At 41.8% G+C, this 27,292-nt stretch overlaps 1 protein-coding gene across 1 annotated transcript in view; it reads left to right on the top strand.

Moving 5' to 3' along the window:
• nkd1 (NKD inhibitor of WNT signaling pathway 1) overlaps window positions 1–26,598 on the top strand; it is a 31,808-nt gene extending 5,210 nt beyond the window's left edge. The window contains exons 4-10 of the mRNA XM_017428723.3: window positions 14,681–14,738; window positions 18,899–19,002; window positions 19,150–19,245; window positions 20,572–20,719; window positions 21,596–21,677; window positions 21,921–22,048; window positions 22,843–26,598. Of these exons, the coding sequence (XP_017284212.1) occupies window positions 14,681–14,738; window positions 18,899–19,002; window positions 19,150–19,245; window positions 20,572–20,719; window positions 21,596–21,677; window positions 21,921–22,048; window positions 22,843–23,378 (1,152 nt within the window). The 3' untranslated portion in view covers window positions 23,379–26,598. The remainder of the gene's footprint in view (window positions 1–14,680; window positions 14,739–18,898; window positions 19,003–19,149; window positions 19,246–20,571; window positions 20,720–21,595; window positions 21,678–21,920; window positions 22,049–22,842) is intronic.
• Window positions 26,599–27,292: the final 694 nt, after the last annotated feature.

Genomic DNA, 27,292 nt, shown 5'->3' with positions numbered 1-27,292 from the left:
TTTTTTTTTTGTCTGAGTAGCGGTAGGGGTTTTGTATCAGGCTGTCTGGTTAGCTTTTCCCCAGCATTTTCTCGTTTTTCTGGCCACGTAGTTTTACCGGAGAATAATAATAATAATAATAATAATAATAATAACAAATTATGAAAAATCCTTACAAAAACAATAGGGTTCCCTGCTCCGCTGGGAGCAGGCAAACGGCCATGCCTTGCATTGGCCGCCCGCTTGCTTCCGCGGGCTTGGAACCCTAATTATGACCACAACAACAAACATTCCCCGCTTTGTTCCTCAGCATATTAATGTGTTTCTTTTCCCAGAAACATTGTTGTATTTCTGCGTAAAAGCTTTGGCCAGAGGTTGGGGGGCACTCTGCCAAGCAAGTGGGATGTTTTCGAACAATTTAAATAGAGAGCAGAGTTGAGTTTGTATTAAAAGTTAGTGTTAATAATGCAGGTTTAAGCCATGTTTTGTGGCTTTTGTTGCATAGACAACATTTCTATACACCTTATGAAGGTAAGTTTTGAACTTTTCTAGGCATAAACTTTAATCTACTACATTGTGTGTGCGTGCATACACACACAATATAGCAGATTAATGTTTCTGCCTTGATCACATCTGAGTGATTAGGAGCATTTACACAAAATGTCGTATTTCCCTGCATTTTCAAGAAATGCAGAAGATGAGCTAAAGCGCGAAGCTCTCTTTTTTTTCCCCCTCTTATATCTGAGCAAAAATATTCATACATTTTTGAATAATGAATTATTCCTTCAGTGAGATCTATCAACTTTCTGTTTGGAAAATATTCAAAGCACCACAAGTCTTAGTATTTATTTAGAAGAAACTCAAAACCTTGACCCCAGTGTGCCTTCAGGAAAAAAAAAAGAGCTAAGCGCTTTAATAGTGTGAGAGAGTGCGAGTCCACTCTCGGCTTTAAAAGTTGTCCCTGTTGTATAGAATACCTGGTGAGACAGTTATTTATAGCCGCTGTTCTTGAAGCTCCCCTCCCAGTTGCACCGGGGTCCAGAAGAATGTGGGTCGGGTGTCAACAGCGGGCAGTCCTCACTTAAAAATTCTTTTGATCTGATTGTAGCTGCGTCTTATTCCCAGTAGCAACATAGAATAATTTAAAGAATGCCGTTGTTGTGCGATGCGGCTCGCCTCTGTTAACGGTTTTTGATCCGAAACTTGGAGGCCTACGGATGTACGGGAAGACTCTGCGACGTGTCCCTGCACGCCGTTGTTATTCGTTCATTAGTCCTGTTGGCTCCAGAGTCTTGGTGGGCAGTTGGTGAGTGGTCTGGGCAGGTGGATCTGTGCGTCTCAACACATGAGATCCTGGTCATGTGAGCCTCAGACAAACTTTCTTCCCTGTGTTCGGCACAGTGTCCACACCCAGCCGTAAATTCGATATGTTATGTGCAGCCTGTTAAAACTCTCTTACTGATATAGACACGTTGATGGCGGAAGATTTTCACCACCAAATATTTGTTACTTCAAGCGGACTTGTTTATTTCATTGCTTCCTTTGGCATTCATTGTAACTGTAGAGTCGGCTATAATGGCTCTCCTTACAATTTCTTTCTTTTTTTTCCATTTCACCCCACCCCCTTTTTAGGTTCAGCCCCCTTCTCCTGTCCCCCCCTTCCTATCCTCCATCTGTTTGTTGCATTTATTATGTGGCCTTGTGCTGTTTGCGGTTGATGAAATGAGGCTCCATTTGAAGTGCGGGGAGGTGTTTGTAGTGACACTGATGGCTCCTCCCTCCCTGTGAAGCTTTACCCTCTGCGTAGTTTGAAAACACCCCCTCCACCCCGCACCTCCACATCCAGTCTTCTCGAGCTCTTACAAATCCAAAGCTTAGGTTTTCTTCACCCAACGGCACTTCTTCTCGTTGGTATGGCGCTCAGACAAAGAGCGAAGGTACATGTGACGACAGAGTGGGACTCAAGTGTGAATTGCTGTGGAACGTCTGCCCCCAACTCCCTTGTCTCACATTTGGTTGCATGGGCTTAGTTTTTCTTTTTTTTTTTCTTCTTTTTTAGCTTTTTGGAAAGTAAAAAGAATTTGGAAACAGGCCTAAAGATTTTAAACACCCTCCCTTACCTTCTAAGTCAGATAAAAGCCACGGCAGCCTTTGTGCCCCCTCCGTTTTTTCCCTTCTTCTGTTGTGCTGCTTCTTCTTTCTAAGGGCCCTTGTCTGGAAGCTGAAGGCACCTTTCAAATACAAACTCCTCTTCCTCTCTCCCTCTCTCTCTCTGCTACTTTCTGTCGTCTCTCTCTGTGTGCATTTTCTTTTCCCACCGGCTGGCCTCTTGTGCATGCTGTGTGACGTATGCCCCCTCTCCCACCGGGCTGTACCCCCTCTGTGGTCCCAAGGGACCAGGGGCCTGTTGTTGCTCTTTAAAGAGGCTGGGAGAAAAGTTTGGAGCCGCTCTAAAGAGAAGAAAAGCCCAGTCTTTAGGAGGAGGGGTAGCACCTGGTCATAGAGGGGCTCTGTGATTTTTTTTTTTTTTATTTTTTTTTTTTAATTTCATGAGAAGATCTGGTGGAAGTTTGGGGCTGACATCAGTGTAGCTTGAGGACTGGGAGGTTTCAGCATTGTATGTCACTAAAAGCTCAAAGAGTTTCTCCTGGATGACAAAGTGGAGTGGATTACTGTCAGTTGTCGTGAATAGTGCCATCTGGAAAGGATTGCTCTGAAACAATGATATTGGTTTGGAGTAAGATAAAGCTCCTGTGGCGTGTAGACATTCGAGCGGCACTTTCCATCTTTCTTTCTTTTTTTTTTTGTTCAAGTTAAAGCATCTACCTTTCTGCTCTCTGGTTATTATATTTTAAAAGATGGTTTTCTAAGAAGTTCCGAGCTGAATCTTTTGAGCTGACTTGTAGACGTCTCTTAAAGTGTTTCCTTTTTGTGAACGATGTAATCAGCTGTCACCGTAGGTGTCTGCATTAAAAGAGCGTTTGGCACAATGAAGCCCCGCGTGAAACGCTCGCGTCCGCGCACATCCCTTCGTGCGCGCGCATGCAAGTGTGTAGCATGTCTGAAGTCAGCTGTCCGGATGCACTCCAGAGATCAAAGGCTTCTTTTGGGGAATGCGCTCCGAATCTCAGGGGATTAGCAGCTCAGATTGTGCTTTGTTTCCCCAAATATATGCTCAGATTGGAGCAACGGATAGCCGTTGATCAAAGCGTCTCCCTCGCTTCAGGGTTTTGTTCCACGCTTTAGTGTGGCGTTTATGTCAAAACTCCCGAAGAACAGATTCTGAAGACGGTCTGCTCTCTTGTCTTGAAACTGGACTGTTTTGATGTTTGTCTTCTCCGTCCCACTTTTGAGTGGAAACAATAAGTCCTAAAGGAGGACAGATTGAAAGAGTAAAATACTCAAATTAACATATATTTGCAAGTTTCTTGATAGTTTTTGGAGCAAGAATCTCTTTTACATGAAGCAGAATGTCTGTGCACACCCACTAACATCAGTAAAGTATCAGCATTCATTTTCAGCTCTGAAGACTTTGCTGTTGTCTGGGGGTACATATTGGCTCCAGCTCTAATTGGCAGTGATGGAAACATGACATGCTAATTTTGCCTGTTTTCTGGGATAAAGTTATGAGCGTTCATATTGGCATTTAGGGCTGTATAATTTGGAGTTGAGAAATCATTCTTTATGGTTAAGTTAGGTTCTTCCCTAGTTTGAATTTGTAGGAATGCATTGCCCAATTGTTTTTTTTTTATTTCAAAAGTGAGTTACACATATGAAAGAATAAAAGCAATGTAGAAAATTCAACTGCATGTGTGGGCGATCATATTTCCGGGACAGATAGAGCTGGAAGTGTGGGTCTGGGAGAAACCCTCGGTAACTTGGACCCCTGTGGTAGTACTGGGCTTTCAGTGGAAGCTCAGCGCTCATTTTAATCACCCACTTAAAAGGCTCTGCTAAAGTGGGTGTTTAAGTGTTTAAACCCTGAATAATTCTCTGTTGTTTGTTTATCTGGTTCCCCCTGCGGGTTGCGTTCTGGCCCATACAGAAAATGCTGATTATTTTGACACAGAACTCAAAAGTAGCTCTCAGATAGGACCAGATCCACATCTGCATGAAACTACCACTAAGCTCTCATGAGGTTATACACATTGCAAAAGAGCAGGCATGATGAAACACAGAGGCACCCTCATATTTGGATATGTACATTACCCACGTGTTTATCCTAATGTGTGAAGAAATTTATCCCCGCTAACAGAGTCCCAGCAGAAATCTCCTTCACTTGTTTGTCTTACTAACTGGATCTAGGGGAATGTCAGTGATGGACGTCCCAGCTTCTATGAGCCCTGCTGGTGTATTCATCCTCCTTGTGTTTGCATGCTTTGGTGACCAGGGCACGAAGGCCACCTGAGGTGGAGGGAATGAAGGAAATGGATTCGGGTAAACAGAGGTTGGAGAGCATTGTGCCTCTCCCCGACAGAGGTTCCAGGGCTTTTCAGCTCTTCCTGTGGCGCCAGGCCTGGAGGAGGTCTGGATTGTCTTTTAGGGGATGTTTTCAGTTGAAGGAAAGCTAAACAGAAGATCTGCCCTGCTGCCTTCCCCGGGTGTGTTTATGCTCCACAGGTGCCACAGCCCAAAGGAGGACCTCATCCTGTAGGTTTGCAATGGAGCAGACCATTCCTGGGCTTCCCAAAGTGCCTTCTGCATTATCTGTTAATCTCATCAGTCCATCACCTGAAAAATTAATTTTCCAGTTACAAAAAAAATAAAAATCCAAGTTTTTAGGGGACTCTAGGACTCATAACCCTGCCTAAAATGTTATTTTACTTGTGTCTTTAGGTCTGTCGGAGATAGAATTCTTTGAACATATTTACACATGCACTTAAAGATTTGCTTGCATTTTTACTATGAAGTTTGACTTGTAAACTTGTTTTATTTGGTTATTCTTTTAGCCTTACACAAGTAAAAGGAAGTAGACTTTAACCACCCTCTCTATGGTTTAGATGCTTTTTCTATGGTCATAAGATAAAATAGTTACGAGTACAATTGAGCCATGCAATCAAGAGTATGTTAGGTACTATCTAACTGTGCAAAGCTGTTAAGGTTGCATGCAAATAATGTAAAATGTACACTTTTTTTGTTTCTTTGTATAAGATTATGCTTATGTTAAGATCTCTTTGAGAGAGATGGTAGAATTGGTAGAATTTGATTGCAGTCTGCAACTCTGTAGCGTCCTCTGCTCCAAGTTCATTATGGTGAGCAGTGACACAAGCCACTAATTCCAGTCAGCTATGAATAGAAATGTGCCTCTGGCACCAGCACACTTGTATATAGTAGTAGTTGAAGTGTCTATTTCTGCTGCCATGTTTACTTGCTAAGTTGAAACACTGTCTGTAATTACATAGATTTTAAGTCCACAGTTAAAAGGTCAGATGTGAGGGATGTTTTGAGGTAGTGACTTGTGGCTGGCAGGACGTCTGCTCCAAACATATGTGCAGGCATGTGTGTGAATGCGTGTATTTGTGTGTGTGTGTGCGTGCGCTGGAACAAAGGAGGAATGTGGCCACCTTGGTGTGTAGGTCAGTCCCATCTGGCCAACATGCACACGTCAGAGGTTTTCATTCCTGCCACCTACCACACGCATCTCTCCTGCTGATTGCAGTGACGGCGTTTGGTAACGATCTTTGAATAAATGTCATTTAGGGAAATTGTAGAGAGTCAAATTTGAAGGATGAGATTATCTTCTCATCGCCACAAAGCTTTTCTTACTACTCACACAAACTTTTGAAGAAAAAAGAAAAGATTGTCAATGTGAGCATTTATGTCTAACACTCTGATCAGATAAAACACAAGCCATCTTTACAGAGACGTTCTTTTTAAAACGACTGCCAACCTACTAGAGTCGGGACAGATCTGACCCAGTACCAGTATTAACCTTTGATACTGATGTCATTCTTGGATTGACTTTCGGGCCGAGGTTATCGATCCACAACCGATCCAGACTGTGGTTTTGTGTTGCTGCAGTTCATATTTTTGACTGACTTTATAATGTAAATTTTTGCTTGCAGCCAAAATGTTGTTAGATAATAAGATATCAAAATACATTCTGTAGTTTTTGACATATAAATAGATGTACGGGCTTGCCAGATTTCTTAAAGTTAACTTTAGGCATACAGGAGGAGCATTTCACGTGAGCCTGCCAACAGAAAAGACAGCTCAGCATGCCTGCTGCAAGTCGAGTAGTCTGCTTGTCCAGGACGTCCTCCCATGGAGGTATTTTAGTGTTGACAGAGAACAGCAAGACAGCAAATTGTAATGGAAGTAATGCAGACATTTAGAGACGTGGAAGCTGGGACTGAGTGTTACAGATTGAAACCACATAAATAAATAAATGTGGTTCTTGCATCTCTACCCCTTACCGACAAATAAACCTTTTTATTTAAGAAATGAATTCTTCATAAAACAACAGTCACCTTAGTACGAATACAAGCTATTTGACAGTGAGATCCCAGAGTAGTTTTCTACATGACAAATATATGAGATGTACTTTCAAATTCAGCTTTGGTAAAAGGTCTGAGGTGTCTGTCACTTTCTTGGTGCCCTAAAGGTAGACTTCCTGACTAAAACAATGTTCCTCCCACACTTTGCAGCATTTGAGTATGGTGTCTGAAGCCACCCAGACAACTAAAGGGCTGTCTCTTCAAAGAGAGCTTTGACTAATTACCAAGAGCCTCTAGATATAGTCTGGCAGCATGCAACACTGACTGTTACACAAGACATTTTAGCATGGAAGCAGCCATGTTGCCGAGCAGTTGTCTTGACTATATAAGTCATCCTATTTTTGCTTCCAGAACTGACACACACGACGAGGAAGGTGGAGTTTTACAGCAAACTGCTTTCTCTGTGTGAAAGTGAAATATCTGAAATACTGACCACGCAAGCTTTTGGAGATGAAGTGTGTCATTTGTGTAAGACACAGAAGGGCTCAATGTTGTGGGTTTGTTTCTGATTTCACATGGAAATCAAAGAAAACATCATCGCTGTTCACTGCCAAACTGTAGTTTTCTTTTTTTTTTCCGTTAACACTAGTTTCCAAAGTAAAGTTTGTTTCTTTGGAATGTGTCCTAAGGATTCGCTTACAGCTCAAGTCTTCAGTAGTTTAAAAAAATATTGAAAAACTTGCCTTAATGAAGATCTACACTATATTTAAATTGCAGATAATCTTTTTATCTGTGTCTTATTTTAAACACAGAGTTTCTCCATTAAGCCATGCCAAGGACAACTTGTTCACATTTCTGCACAAACACACTGGCAGACAAATCCCATTCAGGATACAGCTGGTCGTATATGGAAAAAAAATCAATCAGTTACTTTGATCAAAATTGTGATCATGATTAGTCAACACTGAGTTTGGAAACACGTTGCGTTTATGCCTTCCCGTTGAACTTTTCCTCACAAAGTACTTATTCAAGGCTAATGTATTAAATGATTAGTTGACTTATATTTCTTGGGTCTTTTGTTGAAGTAGTCAAGAAGTACTACTACATAGACATACTAACAACAATTGGAAGATTAAAACAGATAAAATTCAAGTTGAGCCACGTTTCGGTACACCCTGTGAATGGGGAAAACGTCCTGAAGCCTTTTGATCTTGAAGCTTTGTAACCTCCCTCTCCACCTCTGTGGTGAGATACAGCTTTGATAAAAGTGTAATAAATGTTAATTGCTGTGCTTACAATTTTTTCAAAAGCTAATAAAGGCGGTTACCTTGAGTAACAGGTAGGGCTCAGTGCCCGAGGGCCTCGCTGAATTGTAAAAGCTTATTGTTGCAGGTGTAACATTTTTGTATAGGAGTCATTAAAGTGTTGGCTAACTTCACACATCGAACAGGAAGAAAAAAAGAAAGAAAAAAAAAACGAGGGGAGGGAGATTGCCTCTGATCAGCATGTTTCTGAGACACCGAGATGAGGGCTTTAAATCTCTGCTAATATTCCACTGAGCCTTTCAGGAGGCAGCCTTTGATGTGGGTGAGGTAATGTGACCAACCGTGTTTGCAATGTAAATCTGACGTGGAGAAATGATTGGTGGCTGTGCGTTCTCATTCTACAAAGGGAAGGCATCCACTTCGTGCTAACGTTAACACTGTAAACAGCAAAAGCAAACAAACAAACAAAAAAACAAACAGTGAAAACAAGTCAACTCAGAGAGAGAAAGAGAGAGAGACAGAAACACTATCTTTGTCATCTCTTTTCCGGCAACAACCTATAATTTACTTTTATGCATAGTTGCTTAAATTACACAATTTGACTGGATACAGCGTGTGTGTGTGTGTGTGAGTGGCGTTTTTTCTGCATGACCTGTGTTGTGCACTAAAGTTAACACGGTAAGCCCTCTGGCATGTGCAGCCTCAGAAGCGGTGTGTGTTGCTGACCATGCACACTTTAATCATGTAGCTGCTTCCTCCAACCTGCCTGGTGATGGATCCCAACTCCGTGGCTATAATTTCCTTCCTGGGGTGCAGGAAGAGGGGCGGGTGTGCCGTGACTGAAGGGTGTCAGGCATGGGGCCGCCGAGTCTGCAAGGAAGGTATTCGTCTTTGAAGCTGAAACGTCAAATTACACACTGGGTCTCATTGTTTGGCAGAGTTGAAGGAAACTGCATTGTCCTATTAATTATCTAGTTTGTTTTTCATTCTGATGCACTTTATTTATTGAGGGCGATGGAAAAAAGAAGATGAAGTAATTCAGTTCCAGGAAGAAAAGACATTGAAGATGATTCAAATGTTGTAACTGCTTTTTCCATATTTTCCCACCTTGTTGAGCTGCTTGTTTCCTGTGTTTTACCAAACAAACCTGTGATAATGTTCGCAAAGCATTTGCCCCAAAAACAGGCAATGTTCAAGTTACTGCAAAGTGCTTCACAATAAAAGCATTGACCAGACAGTGTTCTGGTTACCTGATAGTTAGAGTCACCATCAAAAGATTTACAATGTGTGACCTCTGGAAAAGGTTTGAACCTCTTATCAAAGGCATAAAAACGCACTGTAAAACAGAGAAGGTATAATAATCTCTTGGCAGTGCAAACTGCTCAGGTCTTTAGTTGTAAAGCTCTTTATCAAGCCATTTGTTCTGCAGGAGCAAATTAACCAGGGAGCATGAATGGATTATGTGATGATGATGATGAGTCTGTTTTAAGGGGAAAAAAAGTAAAATAATAATAAAAAATACATCCTTAAATTGTTTTGCTGAAAAGAAATGCAGGAGGATTCACTTGTCAAGGCTCTGTGTGAAGGTGTTGCGGGAAAATCGTCCCTAAATCCTTATCCGCCGTAAATGGGACCGTCTCACGTCAGCTTTGCTACACTATATGATTATCTGAGATCTTTATTTCATGTGTGAAAACTGATCGTCTTTGAAGCCTCACTCGGAGGCAGTGTGTCGCTTCACTGCCTCACATCAACACCTCCTAGCTTGGCTCTATCTCGTGGCATCATGTTTTACTGCTACACGGCGCTTTGAATGAGGCTGTTTAATGTTGCTGGAAGGTGAGGATGACTCCGGCAGAAAGAGCCCGATGCAAATCCTGGAGCCAGATCTAAACTACTGCTTGATCGTAACTTGTGCCCCCCCCCCCAACCCCACGTTTTTTATTTTTTTCTTTGCACCACCACACTTACCACACATGCACAGGATAGGCACGGCTCCAGATTCCAAGAACTGTGCTGCTCAGTCCCTTTGAAACTGCCTCTGGTGTATCTCAGTTTACTCTGCGATGGTGGAAGGGGGGCTGGGTATTTCCTCTCGTGAGGACTTCTGTGAGTAATGCTAAACCTATAAGCTAATTTTCAGCTGTAAAACTAATCAAACATAGTTTTGTTTCTGTTGTTTTACTTCACACCATTTGGCCTTTGTGTGCAGTGAAGTTTTTGCAAATTCCCCATGTTACACAGCTGTTTGCGCCATTAATCATTCATAAACTTAAGCTAATGGCTGCTGTCCGGATCAGACAGGACATTTTATTTGCCAAGTGCCGAAGATTTATAGGACAAAAAGCAAATGTACAATTATGGCTTCATTGTGTCTAAACGTGCTCAGGAGGTAAAATGACACCACAGCGTTGTATACTTCACACATTCATAGCTTTCACTGTATTCTTTGTGGTCATCAGTTTACAAATGTGTAGCTACTGGGCAATCTGCATCTACTGCAAACATGACAAAAACAAGAATATTCACTAGTTGCTTTCTGTAATGCTCTGTTTGAGCCTCTTCAGTGCTGCGTGGCTTCTGTGTAAATTTAAGTGACCGTTGATGTTCTGTTTGACAGGCTTGGAGGAATCAGACATATCTGGAGAAGCATCGCTGCTCCTCCAGCATCCTGCCTGCTCTCCGTCACTGTCCCGTTTGGCTAAACGTCTAGTCATGTGTGCCACCCTCTACTTCTTATGGGCATCGTCGCTCTGAACATTGGAGTCCCAAAGGTGTTTTCTTACAGAGGACAGAGCAGGAGGCACCGGGCCACAGTCTTAATGAGATTTTTCCTGGGTTTTGATGGAGTGCCAGTAGAGCTGCCATTGCTCTTGAGGCTTGCCTCCACCGAGCCCTGGCGCGTGATCAGGGGGAGCTGTCGTCGGCCGCATAAATTGTCGGCCTGTGTGGTGGGTCATGGAGGCAGACGGCATAGAGTCTGAGCGGCCTTGTGGGACTTTCCCACAATCACACACAAGTACACATTACTTGCACTTTAATGTACCCCTTTGCTTCAGTGACGGTGTTAGAGAAAAGACTTGACCCAGTGGGTCAGTGCCTGCAGTGGCGGAGTAAGAATGATGCTTGGACCAGCGGGCCGACCTCACTCACCAATTGGGTTTTCTATAAGCGTGTGCTTGCTGTCTTTCTCTCACATTCTGAATTTTTAACGGCATTCATCCAGAGTGGTCTGAGAGAAGTATCAACTGTCTTTGGGACATCATCCTCTGCCAAGATTCTCCAAACAGATGATTTCATGATTTAGTTTCATAATGATCGGTCTGAGCAAACAAGGAAACCCTCAGGTCATTTAACATCACTTCGTTTTGACCACAACGAAGGTTGTGTTCTTGGCTGAACAAAGATGGAAATGTGAAGTTTGGATTTTCACTCAAACTGTATGGATCTAAATTTAAGTCTACAACTTTACTAATACACGCTCTTCAGTTTTGTTCATTGTCAATTTTTTAAAGCACAATGTCATCTGACAAAATAGTTACTTACAGATTAAAAAAGCTGCCTGTGCAGTGATTTTGATTGAAAATACATGCATTAGGATGAAAAACAGTTCTTCATTTACCCTCCACATATACACCACAGGGTATATATGTTCTTCATACATGCACCCATGCATATTTGCTTGTTGGATTAACTTGAAGATTGTCTCTTTGCTGACTTTAGGTTGCAGACTTAAACAATTTTAAGTGAAACACAAAGGAGGAAGTTTGTAAATCTGTCAGCTATAAGTTAAACTATGAGATATGTCGTGTGTTCTAGTTCTGAGGTACATGTATAAAATCAAGCTCTAAGAAAAGTTATTCCTGATTTGCTGGAAATGTTTAAATGTTTCCAACTACTTTGCAGTTTAAGTATCATCTCTTTGATTTTCTCAGATTCAATAATAGATTTTATATTTATTTGTTAGTTTGTTATAGTTAGTGTTAGTGTTTTATAACTGATATTGTTAGCTTGTACAGTATGAAAAGACTTAAGCTGGCATCATTTCTAAAAGGATAACTCAATTTTTTATTCTAGTTAATCAAATATTTTCATTCTTCAAAGTGCACATCTGTCTTTAACACATTCATATTTATAAAGTGGTTCATTGATGGCCAAACCAAACAGGCCTTCAGGATGTGATGTTGTAATGGGTCTGGCACGCTTATATTCTGTGTAACAGTCCAGTAATAAATCACTTTCTGTGAAGGGAATTGACCAGCTTTAAAACACACAGGGGTAATTCCTTGTAATAAAACCCAGAAGAAGCTCTGAAGGACCTGGCTGCTATTGAAAGTAAAACGCTTCATGCTCTGGTTTCCACAGAACATTAAAGTTCATGTCTGGAAAATTATTTTAGCTGGTCCCAAGTGGAGTCGAAAAAGGCTTGTTTGTGCTCTGAACCCTCCACCTCTGACCTGACTGTACCTTTTTATAAAAATGGATTTGTTCTGAAGTTAAAACAGCAGAAACAATATTACAAAATGCAACTCACAGTTTCTAACAGAGCTGACATTTGTCATTCTCACACATCTACATTTGGTGGTTCACCACTGATAAATTTGATAGTTTAGGCTGTGGTCGAGGCACCCGGGCTGTGAGCGTTTAGAGACTTATTCTCCTTCAAGTGCTCTCTGACCCCTGAACTCACAGGGGTCCTATAAAAACCATCACTGAATCATTGCCTGACCTGAAAAGATTAATAAATTAGTTGTGATTACTGTTACACACACATTCTTCTGATTTTCGGTGGCTGTGTGTGAGAATGTCTTTTTTAGATTTCTGCATTGCTTATTACACTCTTCTTAAAATCTTTTAAAGGATATAGTATACAAACAACATCTCTGTGTAAATTTTGACTCATGACCAAAAAATATGAAAAACAAAAACCATACTTAATGAAATAAGTATGAAAAAACTCTTATTAAAAGTGGGACTTTTAAACTTCTTTTGTAAAACATTTGGCGGGAGGTGAGTCAGGAGGAAATATTTTATTTTCTTTAAGTCGGAAATTGAATCAAGAAATGTCATCTCTCTTTTTGTGGGAAAGAAAGACATTTAGAAGCCCATGCTGTTTTTTTTTTTTCTTTTATTGTTTTTGAAATGTGGTGGTATCTTATAAAGCCAGAAACCTGATAGATGCATTTTGACGTGAAGTAGTTTAATAACATGAGACAAAATTACAACTTATCGCATTGCAAGGAAAAACACACAAACTAAATGAAGTTCTATTTTTGTTTTGTTGTATTTTGGTTTCACCTCTTGCATAACATTTTAGTTCAGTGTGTTTGTGATTTAAAATAAAAATAACCCTGAAACATGCTCTACATGTTTGTGTGCAGATGTTTGGGGGGATTTTGTGCGAGGAATGAAAGATGTGATTGTTGCAGTGATTTTTATCTTTGTATAGTGTGATAGAGCACAGTAGAAGCTATTGTCACTGATGATGGCCTAATTTACTATGAGTAGGCTTCAATAAGACAAACCAAGCGTATGACTATGAATACATATGTGCCTTACTGATATAAGAACCTACATTATCAGATGCAGCTGAAACTTCTTTAGATAAACGTGATAAATGTGTTTTATTAAAGACGTAGAACTGACCTCCTGAAAGCTGCTGTCTAGTAAAATCAATTACACTAATCAGAGTGGGATGGGCGTGGCAGAAAAAGTTCCAAACTAGTTAGGAAATTCATTTTTAAAAATTCCTTGTGGTCAGCTAAATCAGGTCCACACCCCGGTTACAAGACTGCACAGCCAGAGTAAGACGTTTCTGTAATATGGCCCCGCATAGCTGTCGCGTTTCTGCTTAATCCTGATTTAACCCACCATCTATGGTGGATAGCATTTCTGACCTCATCACACACAGGTTAAGTTGTGTCAGAGCTGCAATAAAAAGTCAAAGAGCAGGTTCATAGAACAACACTAGAAAGTATGTTGTCACCCTAAACGCAACAAACACACCTTCATTCCAGGTCTTGCTTTGGTTTATCAGTTGTTACACTCAGTCGCGAGGATTTTATTTCTTACTGAGGCTACCCACAGCTCTACACTGTGACCATTAGAGTTAGGAGGTTAGGATAATATTATCTGAGCTTCTACCTCTCTGGATTATGCAGGCATTTCCTCTCGCACTCTGACACACTCTGTTAACTTACACAAAAGCAACAATGAATGCACGTGCTTTGTGCATAAAAACCCCTGAACACAGTTTATACAGTTAGCTATCACTCAGTAGGGCTATTCATCACCAGCGATAACCCTACAATTATAACCTTCTGTTGTTGTTGGACAGAATGTTATGATGAATTTGTCCGTTTTATCAGTTTTAGATTAGTAGAACTGGCAGGTTGTTTCACTTCAGCAGCTGCCAAATATTTCATCAAGCCAGGTAAAAAAAGAATGCAGACATATCTTCAGACTAGTTAGTCTTATCAGTCTGGATTTGCATTTTTCATACCTAAAGCCTTGGGATCATATGTCCCTGAAGTCCAACAGGCAGAGCTGTGAGTGGTGGGGTCCTGACTGCGAAAAGGCCCAGGAAAAAACAAGTTTATGGACGTGTCCCTGCAATGATTGTCTGCCACTGAAATAGCACTACAACCAGTCCACTTTCTCAGAATCCACTGCACAGCCATCTGTAGTGATTTAGATGCTTCTTTCATAATCTAAAATCTAACTGCCACTCTTGTGCTCAGTTTGTTTCAGTCCTGCAATTACTCTCCTCCTAAAGTTTCCACCGCTGTTTAGGCTCAGCACACAGCTGTCAAACTTTGTTCATATATAGACACATGAATGCTGTAATTTCAGCGCTGGTGTGTCACTCGGTGTTGGACGGCATTGCTGTGGATGTGGACCGTGATGTTTTATGTGACAAAAATATGAAGACTTCCTATTTTTGATGACTTTAAAACAGAAATAAATGTCTTATCCTCTTTATGTTTTGTGTATTTGCAGGACTCCATGGCTCATGCGTGTGCAGAGGGGATTGGTGAAGAACATTATCGGTTAGAAGGTAAGCCCTCTGCTCTTTACTGCAAGCACATCAGCTAATTTACCGGATTTTCATCCCTTTGTTGTTTAAACTATATTGAAAGGTATCTGATTTGTTTTAAAAACTGTAATAAAACACTGTCTAGAGTTGCCTTTAGGAAACGTTTCATGATTCCGTTCTCCGTCTTCTCTACCTCCGCTCTGTGGCTCTTCTTTAAAACCCAGCGATGTGCTGATGAGGTCCTTGTTTTTACCTACCCTCCCACCTTTTTCTCAACCACCGTATGCGTCTCTCATCCGTCCCTCCCCAGTGGTGCGTGGCAAAGTGCTTCTATCCCCTCCATATTTTTTTCCCTGATGTGATGTGATCCTGGATTAAGAGCTCTGGGAGGAGAAAGTCTCTCTCCCCCATTTCGAGACAGCCCTGGACGTGAGGCGCAGGCAGATGTGCAGAGTCGAAGCATCCCAGAATTTGGGACCAGAGCAAAAATAAAAGAAATATATGTTCACTTTTCTTTAAGATCCACGTCACTGAATAAAACCAGACAGAGGAAAGATAATGTGTCTGATAGGTAGGGTTTAAAGTGATTTCTAGTCTTGGGCTGAACCTGGGTCTGGGCCAACACTGTCCTCCTCTAAAGACAGATGTGGCAAATTAGAGTAAGCTGCCCTATTCATTTACTGTGATTAACAGGCATAATACACGATAACTTGCTTTAAAGAAATATTTGATGTTTTATGTGTGATATTTTCTGGGCTCTTACTTTTCATGTTCAAAGTACAGACAGTGAAACGGTCAATAATTATTACAGCACCAGATGTTTCTCAGAATACATTTGGGTGTTTGGTTAGTAAAGTTGCAGCTTCATTATTGAAATTTATCTTGTTGGTTGATACGTTTGTTTTCTGGTGAAAAGAGTTTTGTTTTTTTTTTAATATATTTTGAATCAGTAGTAGTTATAGTAACAAAGCAAACAACTGTGTATGTCCTTCTGCATGAAAGCAGCTGTGAAAAAACTGGTAATGTCCCCTGAATGAACTGCTTTTAGTTCAGTGATCTTACAAAGTGGAGTAAGGTAACAACAAGAGGAACAAAAAAAACTGAGAGAACCTGCACAAAAGGACAACCAGCGCACATGAAAGACTTCTTTCTTCAGGGTATAAGGAAGCACGTCCGGGGAAAGTTTTTGTGGGGATTAAAAGAGAACTTTACTGCAAAAATTGCAAAGAAAAGAAGACGAGCTCAACGATGAAAGAGTCCGAGGGATACTTTACATCAGCGCTACTGACATCCCAGAGAAAAAGCTTGCATGGCTTTTTATAATGTTTTTTTTTAACCTTTTGACAGTAAGAATGAGTCCTTTTCTTTCACCTTGTTTTCAAGTTACAAATTACACAAGTACTAGTAACAGAGTTATTTAAGAGTATTTAATAGAGTCACTTATTTCAGATGAGGAAAAGTTACTTTTTTAAAGAACAAAACTATCCAAACCTGGCGTTTACAGCATTTTGCTGCCTGTAGTAATGATAGGAGACAGACCCAGTTATGTGTAATACAGTATTCTAGCAAAACCGGCTGTGATTCCTCATAGTACTTGGCAGCTCTCCCAACCTGTCTATGTCTCTGTGTGAAAAATAGTCGTGCACATGCGTAGCGGGTTTGTTGGACCCGGGCCGGTGTGGAGGCTGCCAGCCTCGGCTGCACCCGTCTTGCCCCTCGAATCTGATGTACAGCCAATCCCCTGGCGGCGGCTTCACTCATAAAGAGCCACCCTCTGTCTGCGATGGAGAAGGGGTCAGAGGGGGAGGTGGGTGATAGCAGATTACTGTTACTCCTCCCGGAATTTCATTAGCTCCGAGATAAGCATCTCGCCACCGTACTGAGCCTGCCACCGAACAGATTTTCCCTCTCGTACAATGTTCCCTTTGAGCACCTCAGATGATCAAACAGCAGGACCCCTCTCCAAAAAGTTAGTAAAAGCTCCCTGGGTTGAAGCCTTTCATTTCTGGCATTTATTTTTTTTTCTACCCAGGGATGAGACAGGTCTGCTTTGATCTGCCTTGGATCAGGAGGAAAGAAATTGGGCTGTTGTGTCTGCTCTTTTGGCGAGGAAAAAGTGTTTCAGATTTGACTTGGCTTAATTAATTAGTGATTCTGTTTTACAGCTGGTCTGATCCTCTTCCAAAAGGTTTGAGAATGAAACTTCAAAGNGGGGGGGGGGGGAGGGAGGAGACGGGGGTGTGGTCTGCATGGCTTCATGGGTGTGTGCATTCTGCATGTACTTTTTATTGGGTGGGTGGCTGATGAACAATAAATGACCAAAGAAATCTGTGAAGAACGAGTGAGAATACTGTATGTCTGGCTAGCTTGTAACTCATGGAGGCTTGTAAAGAAACCCACATCTGTGCCTCTCAAATCTTTGTTACATGCTGTGTTTCTGTGGTCTCAAATGTCAAACAAATGTTGGATTTCAAAGCCTGGAAGGATATCCGGTAGCATTAGATCTGGGCTGAGCTCCAACCATGAAACAGGACTACTGAACCAGACAGTGACCCTCGTGCTATTTTTGTCTACCAGGGTGGGCAACAGTGTTGAGTAATCCAAAAATGCACCACTTTAAACTGTAACCTCAAACATGTTGAATCAATTTCTTGTAAAAAAAAAAAACACATAATAATGCTAAAAAAATCAAAGACTGCACAAATTTACCCCTTGTGCCAGACAGCAGGAGCAAAAAGAATTTAATCGAAAGCAGGAGATTTAACATTCACATCAACAAAGCTGCCATGATGATGGTGAACATTTCAGCTGAGAATTATTGCAGTTTCTTGTACAGCAGTTAACTAATTGTCCTTGTGTTTTTCATAGTTTTAGATACGTGGTATTAGCACCCAGCTCAGCCTTCTTTATGGTGCAAATCCCCTCCCCGTAGAGTTACCATGTTGTCTTAACAAGTAACAAGTAATTTCGGAGCTGTTAGTGATTTGGAGATTCAAGAAAATGTAAATGTCTGATCGTTAAGACATTATAGCCTTGAGCATTTCTGTAAAATTAGCAAACAATTGGTGTGCAGCGTGGTAAAGTAAAAGGAAATCTGAACAGCTGTCTGCCGTCAGCTCACCTAGTAAAGTGCGACTTCTCTTTTTGGATGGTTGATAATGAAGAGAGTCGTTCTGATCAAACGATGAGCTCCGCAGCATTGGGCCTGGGACTGAGGGGCTTCCTGTAGGCCTGAAAGTGTCCACGTATCATTTGAATACCAATTGCTACATTCTGTCAGGTTTTAGTCGTGTTATGTCATTCAGTTTTATGTTTGGCATCCCCTTTCTGTGTAAACCCCTGAGCCAAGACATGAAAAATGGTGTCTGTGTGGGACTGATGTACAAGCTTTTACCATTCGAGAATTTGCTCTGTCACCATGACAACTCTTTTTGAAACAGTTTAACATATTGATTCACAGCAGAGGTATTGCCACACTGATTTTTTTATTTTATTTTATTTTATTTACCTAACATAAAGCATTCATTCAGAAGGTCCAAACTGAGAACCATAGTTTGTAATTGTTTTTAATTCTGGAAACATAAAGAGAATTGGTGTTGGTGGAGGCATATTGAAAGAAACCGAATTGTTTCATGTTGACCTCGAATCTGTTTGCTCTGATTGCCAACATGAAAAACATTTTTGCACCGCAAACACCATACAGTGCTTTGATTTTCAACGATCTTTGAGCATGATCATAAATACTGCAAAAAACTACAAGTGAAGTCATGTCATTGAAGCAGCCCAGTAATGACCTGTGTTTTTTAGGTTGGTGATACTTTGTGTTTAACTTTTAAAACCCATCAAAGCATCATGGTGTCTGTAGAAACAGCATCAACAACAACAACAAAAACATTGCTTTTATTTAACATCGTAATATAAATAAAAAAATTCTAATAAAGGCAGTTTGATGGAAAGAGTGAGGAGTTTTCTTTTACACTTTCCGCTCCCAGAGTGACTTTAAGATGTGCCACATCTTAATTGCAGCTGCCAAAACTCCGAGGCATGAGCTTACAAGGAAAACTAGAAAGCGACGACATGTCCTCAGGTTAAGACTGCACCCAGCGTTTCTGTCCTCAGGCCATCGCTTTTATCTTTGTGTGTGTGCATTCATGAGTGTGTGTGTGTCTGTGCCATTGCAGTGGCTTTACCCCCGGAGAAGACAGACAGCTGCTGTGTGGAGGAGAAGATGCAGGAGAGGGACAGCCAATCTCCCGCAGGGCCACAGAAAGAGCTCCAGTTTGAAGTGAGTGTCAACACGGAGCGGGACGTTTATTACCCCCTCCTTCCCCCACACTCGATGAAACTGGGCCACCGGCAGGACACACACACACAGAAATACACACCCACACGTACGCTGGATGAAACTGAGTTGTGTTCTGTGCTGTTTCAGGAGCTGGAGTGTGCTGTGTCTGTGGAGGAGGATAACAGACAGGAGTGGACCTTCACCCTCTATGATTTCGACAACAATGGCAAAGTTACCCGAGAGGTAATGATGTTATTAATATTCATACATGCAAATGAGCATAAAACAGACTTACAGCCAGATGTAAACGCTAAAACACAAAAGAGTTTGAATTGATTTACATTGTGACAGAATAAAATAAAGCATACTAGTTTTTTTTCTTCTTGCAAATCAAGGTTTCTCTTCAACTTTTGCCAAAAAAAAACGACATTTCTGTAACTCATGAAGATGTCACTGTGCTCAAATAAAGTAAGAACAGAAGAAGAATCCAACTCTCACTACCTAAAAACTAAATCCAGCAACGTGTGTGTGTGTTTCCGCTCCTGCGAGGCACCTCGTGGCTTGCATCTGCCTGGTACAGATCTGAGAAAACATCCAGAAAGGCCCGTATTTCTTGAGAACAACTTGAAACGGCACAAACAGACTGTAGCTTTCCTCTGTGTGGTTGGCTGTGCAGTTTTTTGGCGTTGCCTGTGGCTCCGTGGCTCATGAGACGGCAGGCGGCGGCGGCTTGGTGGGGGGAAAGAAACACTTTCTTCTCCAACTCTTTTATTAATCCCTCCACACAAATAAAAAAAAAGAAAGAAAGAGGAGGAAAACAGAAATGACACAGGAAGCTTTTATTTTATTTTTTTAAACTTTGTTTATGTTTGAACCAGTATGTGGAACCGATCCCTGAAGAATTCATAATAGTCCTTTTTATGAGTCGGAGTGAGCAGAAACCAAGCCATTGGAGTCTTGTGTGGCACGGTCCTAATTTTTTTGAAGTTCACTCAGAAAGAATCGCTGAAGCTTTTTTTTTTTTACTTTTAAAATAAAACCCTTTAGGAGTAACAAATTTGACATGACGTTTGTAATTTAATTTCTATATACAATGTAACTGAATGAACACACTCAAATACTATAAAATATAGCTTTCAACCAGCCAGGAGAGCTTTTTATTGTACTTTTCTTTCTTAGTTTCTAGTTTTTTGATGCTTTTATTGATTTTTAATTTAGGGTCCTTATGCTTACGCTTAGTGATAAAACACAATACGTTCTTACATTTACATCCCAATTTTACAGCTTTTTTAAAATCATGTACAGATGTTATTCTTTATGCAGATGTAATTTTAACTTAAAAAGTGATTTTTAAGAACTAAAGTGATAATTTACCTTCACAATTTAGCTTCACTATGATTTACACAGTTTTTAGGTTTTTGGCTAGCATCGTGTTGATTGTGCATGCATTTAAACAATAATGTCTTACATCCTCAGTCATAATAAAGTCAGAAATAAACTTACTGAATCCTTTCTATTGCTTCTGTACTTAATATGTCTCAAAGGGAATATTTAACCTCTCCCCTGCAGGACATCACCAGCCTGCTCCACACCATCTACGAGGTTGTAGACGCCTCCGTCAACCATTCTCCTGGCAGCAGTAAGACACTGCGGGTCAAGCTCTCTGTGGCTCCTGACTCCAGCCAGCGGTGGAGGACTTGTGCGCAGGGTGCGACAGGTAAAGCTCGCATTAACGCCGTGGGCGGCGGCGGCGGAGAAAAGAGGGCATTCTGAGCTTCCCCCTGTGTTGCCTGCTGTCAGCTCACTCAGAGATGTGTTTGTTGTCAGGCAGAAAGGCGGCCGCTTCAGGCCTGTCAGAGCTTTGTTCCTCGCAGTCCCGGTGTCGCTCCATCCCTCCCACTCAATGGGGTTCATTTTTAATGATTGGAAGGGGGTGTGGGGGTGACTGAGCCAAGAGAGGGCCCCCCCTCCCTCCCTCACTGCCTTCAAACGGTCTAAAAGAAACCTTAAGAGATGAGCCAAGTCCTTTTGATAACCACAGCCATTTTTCTTTTCTCCAACGTTCCCTTTTCTTCCTTTCTTTTTTCCTTCTCTTTGTCCTCTTTTCTCAGAGCTGCCGGGAAAATATAGCAGCGTTCAACTTAACTTTTTTCACTGACGTCTTGGTAAACAAGTAGTCATGGGGAAAAAAAATAAAAATCTCTCAAAAAATATGTATATTCCTGTGTGTTTGCGTCCTATTGTTTTGGCTATAAATATCTATCAAGAGATTCAGACAGAGAAAGCTTTGAAAATATTGCCTTCATGCTAATTTCAAATCGCGTCACATCTCACGTCCTAATAAAACTGTTTCTGAAGCCTGCGTGCTTTTTTAATGTTATTCCACTCCTTATAAGAAGATGGGAGTTGAAAATAGAATAAATGAAGCACTGTTGTTTTTCCTTGTCTAGAGATCTTCAAAGTGAAACCCGTTAAACAAAGGTTGCTTTCTTCTAAGTCTAGTGTGACTGTTGTGCATCTGTGTGTGTGTGTGTGTGGCTGCTTTGTGTCTCGCTGTTTGATAATAGCCTCCTGTCTTTTTATGCATACACAGACATACCCCACTCCAGAGAAAAAAACGACAAGTGCATCGACGACCCCAAGAGTGCAGACAAGAAGTCTCGAGCGCTCCTAAGGTAAACCCAACACCTCTGTAAACTGTAGTGCTCGTAGGGTGCTCATGGAGAAATACTTCCTTTTCATGGCACAAATTTTATCTTCCACTTCATTAATTAACATTGGAATTGGAAGTTCAAATTGGATTTTGCAATCCTAATCTCAGAACGCTAACAATTACGCTGCCTCTGCCCGATCACAAGCAACACTTGTTTATTTCCCTCAAACTGCCTCCTAATGAGAGGTGCCGCTTGTGTCCGCAGGCGCCACCACAGTGACCACCACACCCAGCCTGGCTGCCAGCGCCACTGTGTGGATGAGAACCTGGAACGCAGGAACCACTACTTGGACCTGGCAGGCATCGAAAACTACACGTCCCGCTTCGGAGCCGGTGAGTGGACCGGGGCCAGGCAGGGGAGAGGGGAGGGAGCGCGGCAGACCGTGGGTCTTTTGAAGCTCCGTCCTGGGCCACTCATTACTGCGGCACCTGTTTAAAGCTGTTAGGTGGAACTCCATGTTCCTCGCCAGAACAAACATCTGGGCTCAGGCAAGCACAATACATCAAGTGTTCAATGGAAAAACTCATCAACAGACTGGGTTGTTGGGACTTGAAATGTTAGTGTTAATAAGCTGCAGCCTTGATCTGCAGCTCAGCGATGACATGCAAATGTTTTAATTCTGGTAAGTAAGTGCTAACGGGCCTCAGCTCTGAGACATGTCAGTGTTATCTGTGCAGGAAAAGATCCAGAAATGAGACTATGCAGCTTTTGAGCAGAACTTTATTCTAGCACTGATGGCACTGTAATTTGCAGGCTAGGCTTTGTTTGTCTCTAAAGTGAAACCAGGGCAGAAGGGTGTCTCAGTGGCACTTTGAGTTTAGTTTAAATAAAGTGTAAGATTACCAGTGTATGTGACAGGAAGCTCAGGGGAAGAAAACAAATCTCAAGTCTGCACATTAAGGGAAAAAATTGTTTTCTTTGTTGCTCAAATAAACTCATGATATTTGTGAAATTATACAAGGATGCAAAAAAGTAGTTGACTAACATGTAATGAACACAACTGTTGGATGCAGCTTTGTTCTTTTTCATGGTGTATGGTGCACTGATAAGAAATTTTACTGTTTGACACAATTATTTTATTCACATTTGTTTAAAATGCATATCTGTGTCCATATCTTTATCTCAGCTCCTGTTGCAGAACCAGCTAAAGTGGCGACTCAGACCCGCTCATCCAACCAGGCTCGTTCTCGCTCCCATGAACCAGAAAACGGCCACTCCCATTCCCACCACCGCCGTTTGCCAACAGTTGTGGACGCTGCTGCTCCAGACTCCAGCCTCCATCCCGCCCGCCTCAAGGGCCAAGACTCAGGGCGACACGCCATCCGTTCTCCAAAGACCCACAGCCGCACGCCTCCAGTGCAGATCGGTGGCCGGGTGATGAGGAGCCGAGGTGCTCCTCCTCCCCCGGCGCTCCCTAGTCAGATCCCACCTCATCAGTCCGCAGCTCCCTACCGCAAACACAAACAGCGGTCAAAAGAGAGCCAGGGCTACCGGGCATTGGGCTCTCTTGTATCGCCGGGTCCAGTGGTGGAAAAAGAGCAGGTCAGGGACCTCCCCAGTGTGGTGCTGTACGAAGGTGGGCTGGCACAAGTGGTGCAGCGGCACGAGCATCACCATCATCACGAACACCACCACCACTACCACCACTTTTACCAGTCTTGAATTTCCATCCCGTCTGGGACAGCTCAGCTCTTCTGGAGTCCCACAGAACGTGACCGGACCAGCAGACACTGACCGCAGGGAACTTCCTGATCAAACACTGTGCAGCTGGTCACGCAGAGACACTGGTGGTGGACACAGGACACGGGGAGGAGAGGAGGATCCGCTCGGTTTGGAAATGTTATGAACCAGTGTCGTCAAAAAGTTGGTCAGACATACAGAAGCTTGGGTACGCAGCAGATCAGAGATTCAGGACCATAGTGCACCAGGATGGGACTGAGAATCATGATGAGGCTCAACAAGAGGAACGGAGAAAAACCTTCAAACCAGCACCAAGACCCCTCCCAGACTACTAAGCCAAACGGAAATGAAAGGACAAGGATAAAACCTGTGACTTAAAGATGAAACTATATGAAGGAATATAAGTGACAAGAGAGCAGGATGTAGTAAAAATCTGCCTAAAACTATGATTGAGTGAACATAGTTAAAGTTGGACTGTTAGCATCTGAGTGTCACAACACTGGTGTCTGTCATAAACCACTTGAAGTGCACTCATGGGTACGTGAGTATTTAAAGCAAGCTGTCAAAATGGGTTTGTGAAGATGAAAATGGAAAAAGAAAAAATTAGTCCCACAAAACCCTTAAGGCAGAAACAGGAAGGAAAATGTCAAAATGTGAGAAATCCCATATCCGCTGCTACCTCTAATTTCATCCCAATTGTTGAGACTTTCATGAAGCATTCAGAGGTTATTTTCAAATTTACTTGGAAACATTATGGAAAGGAGAAATCATGTCAACCTTCAGCTCTGAAATGTGGAAAACCTACTTACATTTCTTAACTAACATTTGCTGTACATAAGGTATTTATATTGTTATCAATTTTATAAGCTTTATTGATAACGTGATATTTGTGTATTTGCTATGAAAACTGTTTTCTTCACAGCTGCATTTTTTATATTATGACCACTAGGAGCATCAGCAGCGTATGTACGACTCTGTTAGCGACTCCCCACTTCATTTTCTCTCTGTTTAAACTGTTGCTCCTCATTTTTATCAACTCTTGACAGTGCTGTTCAGTAGTCCTACTTAGATAGCAGCTTCATTCATAAATACATCTGACATATCTATTGTTCTTTTGATTTTAGAGAAAATAAAACTGATGCTTAGATCTCCATGTCAGGATTTGACTAACTTGCATAAAATTAAACCCTGTTAGTGTACAACTAGCCAATGAGATTCTTTCTTTTTCTTTACATGGGCTTTTTTTTGTGCAGAGAACCTCACTTACGTATGTCTTGCAGTCCTTTTTTTTAGGTTAGTGGTCTCCCCAAGTCTCAGCAGCTTTGTCCCCATGGCCTGCGATCAGCTGCTCCCCCTGTTTCCATGACATCCTCCTGTCCCCCAGCTGTCAGCGGGTCTTTCACCGTGCCGTCATGTGGCCTCGGTGCTCAGCCAACAAAGCGCTGTTTGTGGCGCGGTCGGGCGAGGGCTCTCTCAGCTGTCTCATTCCTCTGGTGCTGGATAACACCGAGCCCGGCCCTCAGTCTCCACTACACCCATAACTCACCACTCACAGCTCCTGTCCCGCCGGCATCGGGGACAGTTATCCGGTTCTGTCGTGTCCTCTTGTTTGTTACCTGTGATCTGAAAGAGAGTGAGCTTAAGAGCTGACGCCATGGGAGTGTTAACGACTTTTATTCTTGGTAGGCTCACATGCCCCTTTCAGCACCTTCAGGAGTCACATTGTCCAAAAAAGATGGGAAAAAAAAAAAGAACTCACTCAGTGCTGCTGCATTTTTTTGTGAGGATTTATTTAGGTGTCCTGCTCAAAGGCAGTCCTTACAGAGACAATAACAAGTATTCAACATATAGTCTCTGATTTTATTTGTATTAGGCTGCTGCAGTCATGTGTTTGTGATGTTTTCTCACCCTCGACTTCGTCTCTCACAGCGGCAGATCGCTCTTTAGCACAGGCATCAGTCAGACAGGTCATCTTATCGGAGAAAATGGCACCTTTTCCCAGATGCTGCGATTCATACCTCAGTTTCTTCACCTCACAAGCCTTGTCCTGCACCCGAGACATTCACAACACTTTTACTTCTTTGTGTCAGTACTTTCAACACTTCAGAAACAAGTTGATGCCAGTTTTTAAATGTGAGCAGTGTGGAAATGGTCGTCTTGTTGTGTTGAAAGGCGACTTTTCATCCAGCAGGGTGGTCTGATTGGCCACGGTGAGTGAGGTTTTCTGAGGGAGATTGGTTGAGTGAGACTCACAACCGGTTGGCAGTTCTTTAAACTCCTTTTCCTCGGGGAGTTTGAGTGAACACACATATCACCCTGTTACATTTAACACCCTTCCTCAAGTTCGAACTTACTTGAACTAGAAGCTTCAGACGTATTTGATCGAGGGCATCATGGCAGCATTTGTTAAGGGTTTGGGAAGCAGTTATTTGTAAATGCTTTGCTACAGATGTACTTTTATGGGTCAAAATTCATTTACAAACATGTTCTGTAAACCTCATTTTCCTTCAGAGTGCTGGCACCATCTCTGTCTTCTATCATACAGTGTAATGATTCATTTTGTGTGAATGCGTGGAGAACTTTAGTCTTTTTTCCTAATGGTTAGCTGTAGTCAATTTTCTAAAGCTAACAAGAATGTTTTTTTTCCTTTTTTGTTGTGGCAGATTATGTGTGTACATATATATTTCAAACCAGAATGGCTTCTGGGCATTTTTCAGTCATAACACTCAAATTTTCTACAACGATCCATCTATTCTGTTGTTAAAAAATGTCAGTATTCAATCACTTCTTTATGTTATTCTAGTATCTAATCCACCACTAATTTCTTTGTAAGGTTCATGTATCAACATTTGTTTAATCTCATGTAAATAGAAGACTGTAGAAATGTTGAACCAGCATTATGTAGAAAGAATATAAAACTTATTTATAATTAATTGACTGTCAGTTTCCACCAAGCTGGACCTACTCAGCACAAGGAGGTGGGGGGGAAATTATAAGGGTTTTTTTCCTCAAACATGGACTCACTTCCACTTGTTTAACTCTAGTTCTCTGCCTTCCCTCCACCATCTTCTAATGTCTTTTTTATTATTTTCATGACTTTGTTTAGTTTATATTTGATTAATTGCATTATTTATTGGATAGCAGATCATGGCCAAGGGATATCCCCTTTTATTAAAATATGAACCTGTTCCTTATAAACTGACTGGCTCCTGTACTTGTCATTATTTGTGCTCACATTGCACACAACTGACACCACTGTCAGCATTTTTCAGAGAAGTGGCATCAACGTTGGGTGACGACCACAAATTCGCTTTTGAGTCTGAAAATGATTTTTTTCCCCCAGAAGTCAAAATGCCTATACATGTAGCACCTTCTTTGGTTTATCTGCTTTGTCATTTCTAACAGACCACTGAAGAAGATGTACGTCCAGTTGCAGATGGCGTCTCCACTTCGCCTCAACCAGTGGAGTCATGAGCGGCTCCTGAAACAGACAACATCCAGCTGCTCACCACGTCACACTCTCAGCATAAATACACGCTTTCATCTGCAGCTTAGCAGCTTATCTCTGGCCGTGGAAACCGCAGAGTGTCTGCCTCCTGGCAGTGTGATGCGGCTACCTCTCACAAGCACGGTTATTTGTGTAAGCAAGTTGGTGTAACCAGGCAAAGTTTTCCTCACCACAACAATAGACACCTCAGCTTTAAAAGGCTGAGTTGCTTCTGGGGTCATTTTATTTTTGCACGTTTTTTTTTTACATTTAGTACACTTTTATGCACTCACCAAAAGGACTGTCATAAGAAAAATAAAATATAAGTATCATTTCTTGAAAGGAACGCATGGTGCTGTCACTTTTCATGCATTTTATGCAGTTTTAGACATTTTTATGTTGGCTGATG

This window comes from Kryptolebias marmoratus, linkage group LG15 (genome assembly GCF_001649575.2).
Source record: "Kryptolebias marmoratus isolate JLee-2015 linkage group LG15, ASM164957v2, whole genome shotgun sequence".
Taxonomy (NCBI): domain Eukaryota; kingdom Metazoa; phylum Chordata; class Actinopteri; order Cyprinodontiformes; family Rivulidae; genus Kryptolebias; species Kryptolebias marmoratus.
This window is presented reverse-complemented; position numbering and strand designations above follow the sequence as displayed.